Source organism: Aquarana catesbeiana, linkage group LG05, assembly GCF_042186555.1.
Source record: "Aquarana catesbeiana isolate 2022-GZ linkage group LG05, ASM4218655v1, whole genome shotgun sequence".
NCBI lineage: Eukaryota > Metazoa > Chordata > Amphibia > Anura > Ranidae > Aquarana > Aquarana catesbeiana.
The window spans coordinates 267,744,223-267,761,068 of record NC_133328.1 but is presented as its reverse complement, the minus strand read 5'-3'; the positions used below and the strand labels follow the sequence as shown (position 1 = coordinate 267,761,068).

At 41.9% G+C, this 16,846-nt stretch overlaps 1 protein-coding gene across 6 annotated transcripts in view; it reads left to right on the top strand.

The window, feature by feature from the left end:
* Positions 1-16,846, top strand: part of ICE1 (interactor of little elongation complex ELL subunit 1) — a 467,878-nt gene that overhangs the window by 133,494 nt on the left and 317,538 nt on the right. For all 6 annotated transcript variants that reach the window (XM_073630761.1, XM_073630760.1, XM_073630759.1 and 3 more), the window contains one exon: positions 9,481-9,518. In XM_073630761.1, coding sequence (XP_073486862.1) covers positions 9,481-9,518 — 38 coding nt within the window. The remainder of the gene's footprint in view (positions 1-9,480; positions 9,519-16,846) is intronic.

The following is a 16,846-nucleotide window of genomic DNA, read 5'->3' as shown; positions in this document are numbered from 1 at the left end:
TTTCTAGGTTACAGACTAGAGTTCCCGTCTCCTCGTTTTCTCAGATCAAACATTCCCAGAGACCAAGAAAAAAGAAGTCTTTCTTTCTGGCTTTGGATCATCTCTTGTCTCAAGTGATATCGGTGGTCCCCATGGAAGAGTGAGGGTTAGGGTTTTATGCAAACCTTTTTACGGTGCCAAAACCAAACGGGGATGTCAGACCCTCAAGATCTAAAGATCTCAAAGATCTAAACCGGTTTTTGAATCTCCGCTCTTTTCGCATGGAGTCAATCCGATCAGTAGTCTCCATTCTACAAGGTGGAGAACTGCTAGCGTCAATCGACATCAAGGATGCTTATCTACATGTACCGATTTTCCCTGCTCACCAGAAATATCTACGATTCGAGATAGAAAATCTTCTTCATTTTCAGTTTGTAGCTCTGCCTTTCAGTCTAGCTACTGCACCTCGAGTGTTTACAAAGGTTCTGGCTCCCCCTTTAGCAGATTAAGTCCTCAGGGTATAACGATTCTGGCTTATTTAGACGATCTACTCTTGATCAGTTGGTAGCCCGCTTAAACCAGAGTTTGGTCACCACAGTCAGCTACCTGGAATACCTAGGTTGGATTCTCAACCTAGAGAAATCCTCCTTAAAACCGTCAAGGAGTTTGCAGTACTTGGGCTTGATCGTAGATACAGCTCAGAAGAGGGTGTTCTTGCCCCAGGCAAAGAATAGTTCCATAAGGAAACTGATTCAGGTGGTCAAAGCAAAGAAGAATCCTCATATTCGACTTTGCATGAGTTTGTTGGGAAAGATGGTAGCTTCATTCGAGGCCGTTCCTTATGCGCAGTTTCATTCGAGACTGCTGCAAAACAGTATCCTGTCAACTTGAAACAAAAAGGTCCAAGCACTAGACTTCCCGGTGCGTCTATCCCCCAAAGTGCGTCAAAGCCTCAGTTGGTGGTTGATATCCAAAAATCTTCAGAAAGGAAAGTCCTTCCGACCAGTTACCTGGAAGGTGGTGACAACTGATGCCAGCCTTCCGGAATGGGGAGCAGTCCTGGAAGAAGCATCTGTCCAAGGAAAATGGTCCAAAATGGAAATGACCTTGCCCATCAATATTGTAGAGATTTGGGCAGCACGCCTGGCCCTGAAGGCCTGGACGCTCAGATTATGGGATTGTCCTGTCAGGATCCAATCTGACAATGCCACAACAGTAGCATATATCAATCACCAAGGGGGCACGAGAAGTCGTGCGGCTCAGAGAGAGGTGAATCATATCCTATCCTGGGCAGAAGACCACATTTCTTGCCTATCGGCAGCCTTCATTCCGGGAATGGAGAATTGGCAAGCGGACTGCTTGAGTGGCCAACAGTTGTTCCCGGGAGAATGGTCTCACCCCGACATCTTTCTGTCAATATGTCAAAGATGGGGAATTCCGGACGTAGATATGTTTGCATCCAGGTTCAACAGAAAGATCGACAACTTTGTGTCAAGGACAAAGTATCTGCTGGCTTGCGGAACAGATGCCTTAGTTTGTCCGTGGGATCAGTTTTCACTGATCTATGTGTTCCCTTCTGTTCTGCTGCTTCTGCGCCTTCTTTGCAGGATCAAGCAGGAAGGGAAGGAGGTGATTCTTGTGGCCCAGGAGATCTTGGTATGCAGAGATAGTAAAGATGGCGGTAGGGGACCCATGGATCCTACTACCGCGGCCAGACCTTCTCTTGCAAAGTCGTGTATTCCATCCTACCTTCCAAATGCTAAATTTAACGGTTTGGCTATTGAGACCCACATTCTGAAAGACCATGGGCTGTCTGGTTCAGTAGTTTCTACTTTGGTTAATGCTAGGAAGCCGGCCTCCAGAGTCATACATTATAGAGTCTGGAAGGCATATGTCTCCTGGTGTGAATCCAGGGGTTGGCACCCCAGGAAATATTTCATAGGTAGGATCCTTGAATTTCTGCAGATGGGATTAGAAATGAAGCTGGCCTTGCGTACTATCAAAGGCCAGGTGTTTTTTCAATGACCACTTGCGTCACACTCTCTGGTTCGTAGCTTTATTCAGGGGTTAACGTGGATTAATCCTCTGGTTAGGTCACCCCGAACCCTTGGGACTTGAATTCAGTCCTATCGGCATTACAGAAACAGCCTTTTGAGCCGATATGAAATATTCCCTTGGCCCTTTTGCCAGGGAAATTTAGTTTTTTGGTTGCCATATCTTCTGCAAGAAGAGTATCAGAGTTGGCTGCTCTTTCTTGTAAAGAGCCATATTAGGTTATTCATAAGGATAAGGTTGTATATTGTTCTGCCTTCATTTTTTCCAGAATCTGCAGAAGAAAGGTCACTACATTATCTTGATGTGGTGAGAGCAATCAAGGTCTATTTGAAGGTGACCACTCAGATTTGTAAAACAGATGTTTTGTTTGTGTTGCCAGAAGGTCCTAAGAGAGGACAGGCAGCGTCAAAATCTTCTATTTCTAAATGGATTTGTCAAGTGATTGTTCAAGCTCATGGTTTAAAGAGGAAAATTCCACCTTTTCATATTAAAGGATCCTTGAATTTCTACTCCACCAGGGCTGTTAGTACTTCCAGAGCAGTGCATCGCCAAGCCTCCATGGCTCTTCAGTCCATACATTTACCAGATTCTATCAAATAGATGTAAAAGGTCATGAGGATATCGCCTTTGGGTGCAGTGTACTGCAGGCTGCAGTATAAGTCCTCTAGTCTCTTAGTGCCCTACTTTTGTTGTGTCTCCCTTCCTTCAGTTGGCATTGCTATGGGACATCCCACATAGTAACTACTATGGCACTGTGTCCCGTGATGTACGATAAGAGAATAGGATTTTTAAAACCGCTTACCTGTAAAATCCTTTTCTTTGAAGTACATCACGGGACACAGAGGTCCCTCCCTGCTTTTTGGTGTACACGTGTATTGCTTTGCTACAAAACTGAGGTACTCCCAGTAGTGGGAGGGTTATATAGGGAGTGGACTTTTTGTCTTGGGGAGTGCCAGTGTCCATCACCTGAAGGTTTCTTTAAAGCATAGGACCAGTAGAATAAAAAGAAGGTGTTACTGATTTTTAAGGCCCCATGATATTTGTTTACCAAAGCAATATTTTTGCTAAAAATGCACTAAAATCACTATTAGTAGATACAAACACAACAAATTTTACAAAATCCCTACCAAATATAAAAGCTTAACCTGTACTGAGTTATAAATAAATAACAAATATTTGTAAATTTTAAATTGCGCCTTTTTTGAGAAATAATAAAAATTGGACGTACGCAAACATTTCTCAAAAAATCTGGAGGTTTTCCTGTTTCACTTACAGCTTTCAGAGTTCATAAAATACCTCCAAACCATGTATTTTCTGAAAGCACATGTCCAGTAGACTAAAATAAGGTGCTACAGATTTATAAGGTATCGTGATATTTGCACAAATGTTTATCAAAACAATATTTTCGCTAAAAATATGGTAAAATCATTACTAGTGGATTCATACGTGGCAAAATGTACATAATTACTAGTAAATATAAAATTTAAAACTGTATTGAGTTAATAAATATTTGTACATTTTTCATTGCACCTTTTTGTGAAATGGGGAAAACTGAAGGTACACAAAACGGTAAATAAAAACAATTTACTGTAAAAATCCAGAGGTTGCCATTTTCACTTACAGCTTTCAGAATTCGAAAAGACCCCCTGAAATTAGACGTTTTCTGAAAGCACATGACCTGTAGAATAAAAAAAAGTGCTACTGATTTTTTAGGCCCCCGCAATAATTGCACAAATATTCATCATATCGCTATTTTTACTAAAAGTAAACTAAAATCATTAATAGTACACAGACACAACATAACTTACAAAATTCCTGCTAAATTACTACTAAAGCATCATTCACATGTGGCATACTATCTTGTACGCCCATGGAGGGCCATTTTTACCCGCACAGGTGTTCCATGCATCACGGTACAGGCAGTCCTATTTATGTCAATTGGGATGCAATGGCTGTATAGGCATAGCTGCTGTTCCCAATCTGACATGTGGGTGTGGATACATGACTCCGAACGCAGACAGTGTGAGCTCAGGGACATGCATGCGGACCTACATGGATTTACAATTGGGAGCAACGGCTCTGTTCGTGCAGGTGCTAAATTCCAAATGACATCTATGGGACTGCCTGCACAGAGATGCACGGAACACCTGTGCATCCTGCACACTGTGTATGCCCTGTGTGAACAAGGCCTTAGGCCCCTTTCACACAAGCAGACCGCCTGCCTGTCCATTTTTCAGGCAGGCCCAATCGGATAACCCATTGTTCCCTATGGAGAGGCTTATGTAAATGATCATGTGTCCGTTTAGACCTGCCTACATCCGATCCAGTCCGCTAAAAACAGATGGTAGGGTATCTAATTCCCCATCCGTCTAGCAGACTGTATTGGACTGAAATGGACAGGTGGTCTGTTTCCATCTGATCGCCCTATAGAGAACAGCGGGCTGTGTCTATGCCTGGTCTGCATCCGCTGAGCTGTCATCCGCCTGCCCAGCAGGGATCAGCAGACAGATCCCTGCTGAGCAGGCATATCTGCTTGACAGAGTTCGCTCCATGTGAAATGGGTCTTACCACAACCGGCTGGCCCATTGAGGGCGCAGGGGCGCCAGACTCATACGTTTTTGTATGAAGTTTTTTTTTTTTTTTTTTTGCCAAGCCACATGATTAGAAGCTGAGGCTTTAATTGGCTGGAAAAAGGTTGGGTCCGGACCCACCCACTTCTTCTGGCTGCTCCTTCTGGCCAATCAGGACAGGAGGCAGATCGAGTTGGCCAGAAGGAGAAGCTGAGGAAGCCGTAGAGGGGTGATTGTGTGTGTGTGTGTGTGGGGGGTTGTCACCGTGGAGAGGCTGGGTGTGGGTGGACCGGGTGGGGGGGCTGTCATCCCCTAAAAAAGTCACTGGGTCTTTTTTTTTTACTTTGATAATTTTTTTACAGTTTTATATTCTTTAATTCTCTTTATTTTTTGGGGGTCTTTTGTGAGATATCAGAGGTCTAAACAGACCCCCATATCTCTTTTTTTTTTAGACAGAAAAAGGGACTGAAGATAGTCTTTTTCTCTGCAGCACTTTACTTGAATGAATAAGGAATCTGTATAGAGATTCCTCACTTATTCATAAAATGATATTCTGATACATAGCTTACTATTATCAGCTGTCAGTGGACATTTAGGAACAATCAAAGTGTTCGCTGCCTGCGCCTATTGTGCTACACAGAGGGGGGTGGTAAACACATGTTTACCATACCCCTCAGCCCAAACTTCACCCACACCGCTCCCTCCCGCGAACCCCAGCCTGTCAGATTGCCAGGGAAGAAGCTGCAGGCTTTGGGAGGGGAAGGAGGGATGCCGCTCCCAGCATGGCTCAATCAGGGGTGCGGTGACCGGTATAAGGGGTGATTGGGGGGACACATCTGCATCTCCCCCAAGCCCCATGGAGCACCTGAAGCCAGAGGGAACGGCAGAGGAGGGATGCTGGCTTATGATGGTAGCTGCAGGGAATCGAATTTGCGCCCGGGGGGGGGGGGGGGGGGGTGTCAGAACGGGTGGAGGTATGGATAGGAAAGGAGAGTGGGGGAGTAGTTTTAGGTGGAAGGGAGCGGCGGGCGGTGGAGAGGCTGGGGACAGGGAAGCAGCGACATAGAGGGGGGCGGTCACATTTAAGGTTAATAACTCTGATCAGCAGATTATAATCCGCTGATCAGAGTTATAGAATTGTTCAGCAGAGTCTGCTGAACAATTCTGCTATAATTTATATAAATGAGAGGAGGAGTTTTGGGACTTTAAATGAGGCACAATGAATGTACCTCCATCCCTGATTCAGGTCAATAAGAAAGGAATGTGGGACTTTAAATGAGGCAATTGACTTGTGGCGGTAAAGTGATTAGTAAACATTATTTATTTGTGACAATAGTATGAAACAAGTAAAAAAGTATTTTCATATATATACATACACATGCGCACATGGCATGAACATAATGGATACAAATATGTCAGCTTGGCAGCACATGAGAAGTAATGAATATTGATAAAATGGTATAAATACAATGTCACACATGTCATAGAAACGGCATTTGTCAAAAAGATGAATAATATCAATCTTGAGCATGATTAATTGTAGTTATAATACAAGATATTTCCTATTAACAGGCATTGGTACACCCATATGCAACAGACCTGCTGTAAAAACAAAAAAAGATACACATTAATAGTTACATAGTACTCAATGAATTTTGAATGTATAAAATGTATATATGGGCCAGTATAGGTCATGAGCCAGACTTGACTGAGCACCCCATGGAAACTCAACATGTTTCATGGCTATATGCCATTCATCAGGAGTTGGGTACAGAAATAAACTGTAAATACAAATGGATATGTAGTACTAGTTAATATATTCTACCCGTAAGGGGAGAAAAAACCTCATGGGGAGAAAGGGATCTATACTCTCAGGTCGGCTAAATCACTGTGCTTGGCTAGCATTGAGGAAGATGGGATGTCTGTTCCAATGCTGAGGCAAGAAAACATCCACATAGCATACTCGATGGCCACAACACATTCCACATGTGTGGGGATGATTGCAAATATAGTGTTCTGGAAAAAAATGTATATAGATATGTGAAAAATATGTAAAAAGAAAAAAGTGAGAACATGTGAAAAGTGAAAAAACATGAGTGTTTCGGATGAAGAAAAAAATAAAAATAAAAAATGTAATAAGTGTTATGTGTGTGTCTGTATGTATGTATGTGTGTGTGTGTGTATAGATAGATAGATAGATAGATAGATAGATAGATAGATAGATAGATAGATGGATAGATAGATGGATATAAATGGGTAGGTTGCATATGTCAAAAAAAGGAGAGAGGGCTAGAAAAAAAAATGTGCATAACTTACGTGTGTATCCAGTGAATGGGTTGTGTGTGCTACCTCCCTTGTGTAAAACACATAGTGAAATGGTAAGGCAATCAAGCTCACCTGCTTTTGTAATCCAGGTGTGGGGCAGGTCCCCGACCAATGTCATGCACAACGTCAAATGAGAATAGGAGTTGACAGTGAGATCCACCATCGACGCAAGCACCAAAGTGCAGCCACACCAACCCCATCTCCTGCATGGGATAGACAGCAGACGTCCCTGCATCGCGGCATCAAAAGACGCCACAAACAGGTTGTAGCATGACGCCGATGCGTAGGAGGGCACCTCGCCAATATCTCAAGAGCATCGCAGCTCCGGAATCAAGACAAGGAAAGGGCGCCCCCATCCCCAACCCAGACCAGCCTCAGTGTGGATAGAGTCATATAGAACAACAGAGACCCAGTAGGAAAATATTTTGGTATGTAGGTAAATTGTAATTTTTAAAAATGGGCATGGTATCAGATGGTATAAAGTCGTTGGCAGGTCACTATATAGAAACAGGTGTTTCCCACCCAAAATTGCCTCAGCTTCAGAACGGACAACCATTTTGTGGTCCAATCTTCCTCAATGCTTGCCAAGCACAGTGCTTTAGCTGACCTGTAAGTATAGATCCCTTTCTCCCCATGAGGTTTTTTTTTCTCCCCTTACGAGTAGAATATATTAACTAATACTACATATACATTTGTATTTACAGTTTATTTCTGTAGCCAACTCCTGATGAATGGCATAAAGCCATGAAATGCGTCAAGTTTCCATGGGGTGCTCAGTCAAGTCTGGCTGATGACCTATTTACTGTCCCATATATACCTTTTTATACATTCAAAATTCATTGAGTACTATGTAACTATTATTGTGTATCCTTTTTTTGTTTTTACAGCAGCTCTGTTGCATATGGTGTACCAATGCCTGTTAACAGGAAATATTTTGTATTATATCTACAATTAATCATGCTCATAATTGATATTATTCATCTCTTTGCCAAATGCCGCTTCTAGAATGTGTACATATTTTTATATTTTTATCAATATTCATTACTTCTCATGTGCTGCCAAGCTTATATATATATATATATATATATATATATATATATATATATATATATATATATATATATATATATATATATATATATATATATATATATATATATATATATATATAGTATTGTATTTTCCGCACCATAAGGCGCACCGGATTCTCAATTACGGGGACTATTTCTGTACTTGACCCATACATAAGGCGCATGCTAATTTAACAGTTAACAAACTATTTAACAATTACATTATTAATTATAAACACCTTAGCCCAGGCATCCACAATCCATTCACATACGGTGGCAGGTCCCTGCAGGAATGATCAGCGGTATCACCAAAAGTAGATTGCCCAGCTCACATGTAAGAGAAACACTGGCCACACTGCGCTGGAGATACAGTTCATGTGAAGGGACGATTTACTTCCCGGTCCGTACGGGGATAGTCAGTAGTCTCACTGAGATCGGGGTGCTCCGCTCACACAGCGATACACGCACCAGCCGTGTAGCACTGGAGTAGGAACCCATGTGATGTGGCTCCATGCGGAGACTCAGAGCGCATCAACAGTGTGCTAGTGCCCAGGTATAAAAGGGGTTTGATGGATCTGTTTAGATTGTAGATCTCCTTCAAAGGGGAGTGGTTGGTTTTTTGATGCCAGCGTACATCCCTGTGTCAGAGCGGGAAATGATTTTGGAACTCAGTACACGCAAGGCGCACCGGATTATTAGGCGCACGGCCGATTTGGAGAAAAATGAACTGGCTCTTAGGTGCGCCTTATAGTGCGGAAAATACAGTGTATATATATATATATATATATATATATATATATATATATATATATAGTATAATATGTGTGTGAATATATAAATACTTTTTTACTTGTTTCATTCTATTGTCACAAATAAATAATGTTTACTAATCACTCTACCTCCACAAGTCAATTGCCTCATTCAAAGTCTCACATTCCTTTCTTATTCACCTGCTATAATTTATGGTCATTGAAGTGACCATGAGCTTACAGGAGAGGGGGAAAAGAGGTCTGTACAGACTTGGCCACCTGCACGCACTTCTGTAGGTCAGTACGGTGTATGGACCCGGCAGTTAAAGGGGCCCCATGCTGCCAGCAACATAAGCCTTTAGTTGGTGCCAACCAGAGTGTTAAAGGGAAAGCTTTTACCCTGTATGTACCCATTTACAGACTTCTAGAAAGGCAGATAATAGAGTATTCTGTATGGGAAATGATGGGCAGAACACCCCCAGTTTGCCATTTTTTAAAAAGATGTTTTGTCAGTTTACGAAGATCCTAGCTGGCTGTAGATTGAAATGGAAGGTAAATAAAAAAAAATACAAAATGGCTAGTTTAGCAATTTTGTATATATCTTTTTCTTAGCAAAAAATATTAGTTTAATGCCAACATTTTTAGTTATTATTGCAACCTTTTACGGTTTTATATTTGTACATATAAATGTGTATTTTTTTTTATGTATTAATGCACTGTTACTATTTATAGAAAGAAGAAACATCAGGCAGAATTAAAGAAAACTGAAGGTAATGTCTATCTCCTTTTATGGATGATTTTTGTCATCTATACCTTTCTCTCTGATGTCAATTTCATACATATTTCTATATGATTGATATATCAATTTATGGCTGGTTTCTCTCCAGTGTAAAATATATAATTAGTGTGTGTATATATAATGTATGCTATAAACAAGTATAACTATATAACTGTTTCAATTGGCTTTTGCTTGAAAGTACTAATTCATTATTTACTTATGACTGCAGAACACTGCTTCCATTTCGCTAGTTTCCTAATGTTAACATCCTTGGGTTCTTGCTTCAAGTGGTATTAAGCCTTAAACCAAAAATGTATTGTATTGCAGCTTACCAATCATTAAATGTGGTGGCTGCATCAGTTTTTTTTATTTATTTTTTGGCTTTTTTCCCTCTGTTTTCACCTGGTGATCTGGCCAGTAACACACCTCCTGTATTAGTGAGATACAACTCTAGAGGAATGAAAACAGGAAGCACAGCAGACAGCAGCATTGTCAGTCTGGGGGAGGTTAATGTTAAATGTATTAGCAGACTTAGGCCTCGTGTATATTGCTGCTGCTAAGTGGACGTTTAGGAGCAGTTTGGCATTTTTTTCAACTGCTCCTGAACTCTCCTCTATGTTCTCTTATCTGTCCATGTACATAGGGTCGTTTTTAGGCAGTTGAGTTTAGAGGCTTTTTTTGGAATGCAAAAAAATGGGTTCAGACGCTGAGTTTAGAGGCATTTCAAGCGCCAAATGCTTATAAACGTGGTAACTCGCATTTAGTCACGTTTCATTTACAGGCGTTTTTCGTTCTTGGCTATTTTGAATAAAATGCTTCTAAACGCTTCTAAACACAAACGCGGCAAAACACTGTTAAACGTGGCAAAATGGACGTTTTAAACGTTGGTTACTATCTGTCAAGTTAAATCGTTCAAGAGAGCTTGTAAAAACGTCCCGTGTACATGAAGCCTTAGAACCACTAACAAATTAAAGCCAAACTCCAGCTCACACTCTATAATCAGTTACAGCAGTTTTGTTTCATTTTGGGATAAAGGTTTTGCATGAATAAATAAAAGGTGATAATTTTAATGACCCCTGCCAGTGTTCAGTGGTTTGTTATATCCATGTAAACTGATACATTCTGCTGGAGAGTCTGTGCTGTAAAAAAACAGACTTGCTAGCTTGATTACCAGATGAAATTAGAAGATAGCCTAAAAATGGAAACAAATACAGCCATCATGTCTAAGAATTGGTAATCTGCAATATAATGAATGTGTTCTTTTGTGTTTAATACTGCTTTAATGTAAAGTGATTGTAAAGTCTCATGTTTGTTTTTTTGTTTTTTTTATAACAAACATGATATACTTACCTGCCTGGATCCTCCTCTTCTCTGGTCCCTCTTCGCTGCTCCTGGACCCTCCCTCCTGTCAAGTGCCCCCACAGCAAGCAGGTGGCTATGGGGGCAGCTAAGCTGCAGCTCTGTGTCCATTCAGACACAGAGCTACCGTTTTGGCCCCGCCCCCTCTCTCCCCTGATTGGCTAACTGACTTTGACAGCCGCGGAAGCCAATCTCGCTGCTGCTGTGTCTCAGCCAATCAGGAGAGAGAGTCCCAGACGGCCGAGGTATTTTTGGACATCGCTGGACAGATGGGGCTCAGGTAAGTATTCGAGAGTGCTAGGGAGGCGGCTACGCAGAGAAGGCTTTTTATCCTAATGCAAGAAGTACAGGAGAGAGGAACTGACGACAATAGTACAACGCCTATTTAATCCTCTTCTGGAAAAAGAATTAACAGAGCCTTTGAAATTAGACAGAGTCCATAGGATTGCACGGTTCAATACACATAGATCTGAGAGCCCAAGAGACGTCATGGTAAGGTTTCATTACACAGGAGAAAAACTAAAAATTATGGAAAAACTGCGGAAATCCCGTGGTGTGGGTTATGAAGGAGTAGATTTACAAGTGTTTGCAGACCTATCAGCTGAGACTTTGTCAAGAAGGAGGCTTCTGAAACCCCTTACTGAACTTATGAGGTCATCCGAGATAACTTACCAATGGGGGTTCCCGGCCTATCTGATCGGAAGGAAAAATGGTCGATCTGCAGTACTAAGATTCCTGGAAGATTTAGGGGACTTCTGTAGTAAATTGGATATTTCACCCCCCCATATCCCAGGCTGGAGTGAGGGGGAGAGAACGATACATCCCCCAAAGAGGTTGAGGTGGGGTGGGGGCAGTGGGACGGGAGCAGGCCCTAGCCAGCGGTGAGGATCAGCGATATTATCTCAGTAAAAGTAATATGTAAAAGAAGTATTAAGTGCGGGGTGGGAAGGGAGGGTCTGGGGTGTGCTTTAAGGGGTGGCTGGTGCAAGCCCACCGGGGAGTATGGCAATAGGGACACACCAGGTAGGTGTCCCCAGGGCCCATATATTGAACAAAATAGGGCGTCTGCCTGGCCTACCAGGCAATATGCTCCAGACAAGAGGGGTGGTAGGGAGGGGGGAGGGTTTGGGAAGGGTTTGAGGTGGGTTTTTTTTTTTTCCCCTTTCTTTCTTTCCCAGACTGCCTTGCTGGATCGGTTGGACGCTCCTACCTGAGTGATTTATGGGGGTTGTAAATGTGGTTACATATAATGTAAGGGGATTAAATACTGCAAAAAAGGTACAAAATTAACAGGGAACTGCAGCATTTGGGAGCAAACGTAGTTTGTTTACAGGAGACCTATATTACACATGAGTCAGGAGATAGCTTGGCGACACAACAGTTTCCAAAGTGGTTTTATGGGGAGGCAAGATCATCCCATTCAAGGGGTGTTGCGATTGGATTCAATAGAACAACCATATTCATCAAGGGAGAGCGCCTGGCCGATCCAGAGGGAAGGTATTTTTTTTATAAAGGGGAAACTGTTTTGATATGACATGTACAATAGCGAATGTATACTCCCCCAATGGGAACCCTGATAAATTCCTAAAGAGAGTATTAAATAAGCTTGAGAGGTTTAAAGAAGGGAAATTAATAGTGGCTGGAGATCTGAATTATAGCATGGACCCAGGGTGCGATACTTCAGGTGATGCCCCTAGATCCACAACTGGATGCATGGATGCATGGAGGGTATGCCACCCAAAGAAACGAGACTATACCTTTTATTCCCCGGTTCATAAATCATTCTCGAGGATAGACTATATCCTAATAGGACATCAATTGATCCAGAATCTTAAGACAGCAGAAATTAAAGCAATCACATTATCTGACCATGCCCCAGTGAAAATCCAACTGGAGATATCTGGGGCTGCTCGGATTGGGACGAATTGGAAATTGAACGATTCCCTTATCCAAGACCCAGATACGGCCGAAAGGGTAGAGCAGGAACTAAAGACATATTTTGAGATAAACGACACAAAAGAAATATCTAGGGCTACACTTTGGGAGGCCCATAAAGCGTACATAAGAGGGGTCCTGATTAGTATAGGAGCAGGGAAAAAGAGAGAGGAGGAAAAAGATGTCACTACTTTGTAAAGAGATCCAAGAACTCTACCAAGGGATGCGACCAAGGGGGATACCCGATAGACAAAAATTAATAGGGAAAACAAGGGAATTAGAAGATTTGCTAGAACAGGATAGGAAATGCGCTTTTGATTTCATAAACAAGGAAAAATATCAGGGGGGTAATAAATCGGGCAAATGGTTGGCGAGGAGAGTTAAGGAAAAAAAGAACAAGACCTTCATACCCAAGATTAGAAATGAAGGAGGTGGGTTAGAATTTTCCTCCCCTAAAATAGCAGACGTATTCCACTCCTATTACAGCTCCCTCTATAGCAGTGGTTCTCAACTCCAGTCCTCGGGACCCACCAACAGGCCAGATTTTAAGTATTACCTTGGGGAGTTGCAGACTAGAATACTGCAATCACTGAGCAGCAAGTGATATCACCTGTGATGTATTTCAGCTATCTTGCAAACCTGGCCTGTTGGTGGGTCCTGAGGACTGGAGTTGAGAACCACTGCTCTATAGGGTGGGTAGGAAAGAAGAAGAAGAAGAAGAAGAAGGAGGAGAAAGGAGGAAGGGGGATATTAGGAAGTACCTGCGGGGCCTAGACCTTCCCAGGGCCGAGAAGGAAGAGGTAGAGCTCCTCGAGACCCCAATTTCGCAGGAGGAGGTAGAGCAATAAGTAATATTGCCCTTGGGAAGAGCCCAGGCCCCGACGAATACTCCATCTTATATTACAAAAAAATTTCAAAATTTCTAGCACCTAAACTCTGTAATTATCTAAATGCCCTGGCAGAGGGAGAGATGCTGCGAGAGGAATCCCTACTGGCCCATATCACTCTCATCTTAAAGGAAGGTAAAGACCCAGCATCCCCAGGTAGCTATAGGCCGATTTCGTTATTAAATACCGATATAAAAATATTTGCTAAAATATTAGCAGATAGGCTAAAGGCCTGGGTACCTAGGTGGGTGCATAATGACCAGGTGGGGTTTGTGCCGGGTAGGGAGGGGAGGGATAATTCCCTGAAATCTATCTTTCTGATTCAAGAGGTAAGTAGGAGAGGTCTTCCGGGAGTCCTCATGTCAATCGACGCCGAAAAGGCCTTCGATAGAGTTGACTGGGGGTTTATGTTTGAAGCGTTACAGTACTTGGGAGTAGGGGAGAGGATGATGAGGTGGATTGTCTCTCTATACCACCATCCAAGAGCTAGAATCAGAGTGAATGGAACCCTGTCTTCTCCCCTTGAATTATTTAATGGGACAAGACAGGGATGTCCTTTATCCCCAATTCTGTTTATATTAACCCTGGAACCCCTATTAGCAGCGATTCGCAAAAACCCAAGTACCAAGGGAATCTGGGCGGGAGAAAGGGAACACAAGGTGGCGGCGTTTGCCGATGACCTGCTCTGTTTTATCTCCAGTCCTAGAACAACAATTCCTATTCTTCTCGAGGAGATTAAACGATATGGGGAATTTACGAATTTTAAAATAAATATGGGCAAATCTGAACTGTTAAATATAACACTTCAGATGGGAGAGCAGAGAGCAATTCAGTCTAAGTTTCTCTTTACTTGGTGTAGGAGGGAGTTGGGATATCTGGGTATAAAACTGACATCACACCCAAAGGATTTGTTTAACCACTTCAGCCCCGGAAGGTTTTACCCCCTTCCTGACCAGAGCACTTTTTACAATTCGGCACTGCGTCGCTTTAACTGCTAATTGCGCGGTCATGCAATGCTCTACCCAAAGGAAATTTGCGTCCTTTTCTTCCCACAAATAGAGCTTTCTTTTGATGGTATTTGATCACCTCTGCCGTTTTTATTTTTTGCGCTATACACGGAAAAAGACCGAAAATTTGGAAAAAAAATGATATTTTCTACTTTTTGTTATAAAAAAAATCCAATAAACTCAATTTTAGTCATACATTTAGGCCAAAATGTATTCGGCCACATGTCTTTGGTAAAAAAAATGTCAATAAGTGTATATTTATTGGTTTGCGCAAAAGTTATAGCGCCTACAAACTAGGGTACATTTTCTGGAATTTACACAGCCTTTAATTTATGACTGCCTATGTCGTTTCTTGAGGTGCTAAAATGGCAGGGCAATACAAAACCCCCACAAATTACCCCATTTTGGAAAGTAGACACCCCAAGGAAATTGCTGAGAGGCATGTTGAGCCCATTGAATATTCATTTTTTTTGTCCCAAGTGATTGAATAATGACAAAAAAAAAAATTACAAAAAGTTGTCACTAAATGATATATTGCTCACACAGGCCATGGGCATATGTGGAATTGCACCCCAAAATACATTTAGCTGCTTCTCCTAAGTATGGGGATACCACATGTGTGGGACTTTTTGGGAGCCTAGCTGCGTACGGGGCCCCGAAAACCAATCACTGCCTTCAGGATTTCTAAGGGCGTACATTTTTGATTTTACTCCTCACTACCTATCACAGTTTTGAAGGCCATAAAATGCCCAGATGGCATAAAACCCCCCCAAATGACCCCATTTTGGAAAGTAGACACCCCAAGCTATTTGCTTTGAGGCATGTTGAGTCCATGGAATGTTTTATATTTTGACACAACTTGCGGGAAAGTGACAAATTTTTTTTTTTTTTTTTGCACAAAGTTGTCACTAAATGATATATTGCTCACACAGGCCATAGGCATATGTGGAATTGCACCCCAAAATACATTTAGCTACTTCTCCTGAGTACGGGGATACCACATGTGTGGGACTTTTTGGTAGCCTAGCCGCGTACGGGGCCCCGAAAACCAATCACCGCCTTCAGGATTTCTAAGGGTGTAAATTTTTGATTTCACTCTTCACTGCCTATCACAGTTTCGGAGGCCATGGAATGCCCAGGTGGCACAAACCCCCCCCAAATGACCCCATTTTGGAAAGTAGACACCCCAAGCTATTTGCTGAGAGGCATGGTGAGTATTTTGCAGCTCTCATTTGTTTTTGAAAATAAAGAAAGACGAGAAAAAACATTTTTTTTTTTTTTTCTTTTTTCAATTTTCAAAACTTTGTGACAAAAAGTGAGGTCTGCAAAATACTCACTATACCTCTCATCAAATAGCTTGGGGTGTCTACTTTCCAAAATGGGGTCATTTGGGGGGGTTTTTTGCCACCTGGGCATTCCATGGCCTCCGAAACTGTGATAGGCAGTGAAGAGTGAAATCAAAAATTTACGGCCTTAGAAAGCCTGAAAGCGGTGCTTGGTTTTTGGGGTCCCGTACGCGGCTAGGCTCCCAAAAAGTCTCACACATGTGGTATCCCCGTACTCAGGAGAAGCAACAGAATGCATTTTGGGGTGTAATTTCACATATTCCCATGGCATGTTTGAGCAATATATCATTTAGTGACAACTTTGCGCAAAAAAAAATAAAAAAAATAAAAAATTGTCTCTTTCCCGCAACTTGTGTCACAATATAAAATATTCCATGGACTCGACATGCCTCTCAGCAAATAGCTTGGGGTGTCTACTTTCCAAAATGGGGTCATTTGGGGGGGTTTTGAACTGTCCTGGCATTTTATGCACAACATTTAGAAGCTTATGTCACACATCACCCACTCTTCTAACCACTTGAAGACAAAGCCCTTTCTGACACTTTTTGATTACATAAAAAAATAATTTTTTTTTGCAAGAAAATTACTTTGAACCCCCAAACATTATATATTTTTTTAAAGCAAATGCCCTACAGATTAAAATGGTGGGTGTTTCATTTTTTTTTTTCACACAGTATTTGCGCAGCGATTTTTCAAACGCATTTTTTGGGGAAAAAAAACACTTTTTTAAATTTTAATGCACTAAAACACACTATATTGCCCAAATGTTTGATGAAATAAAAAAGA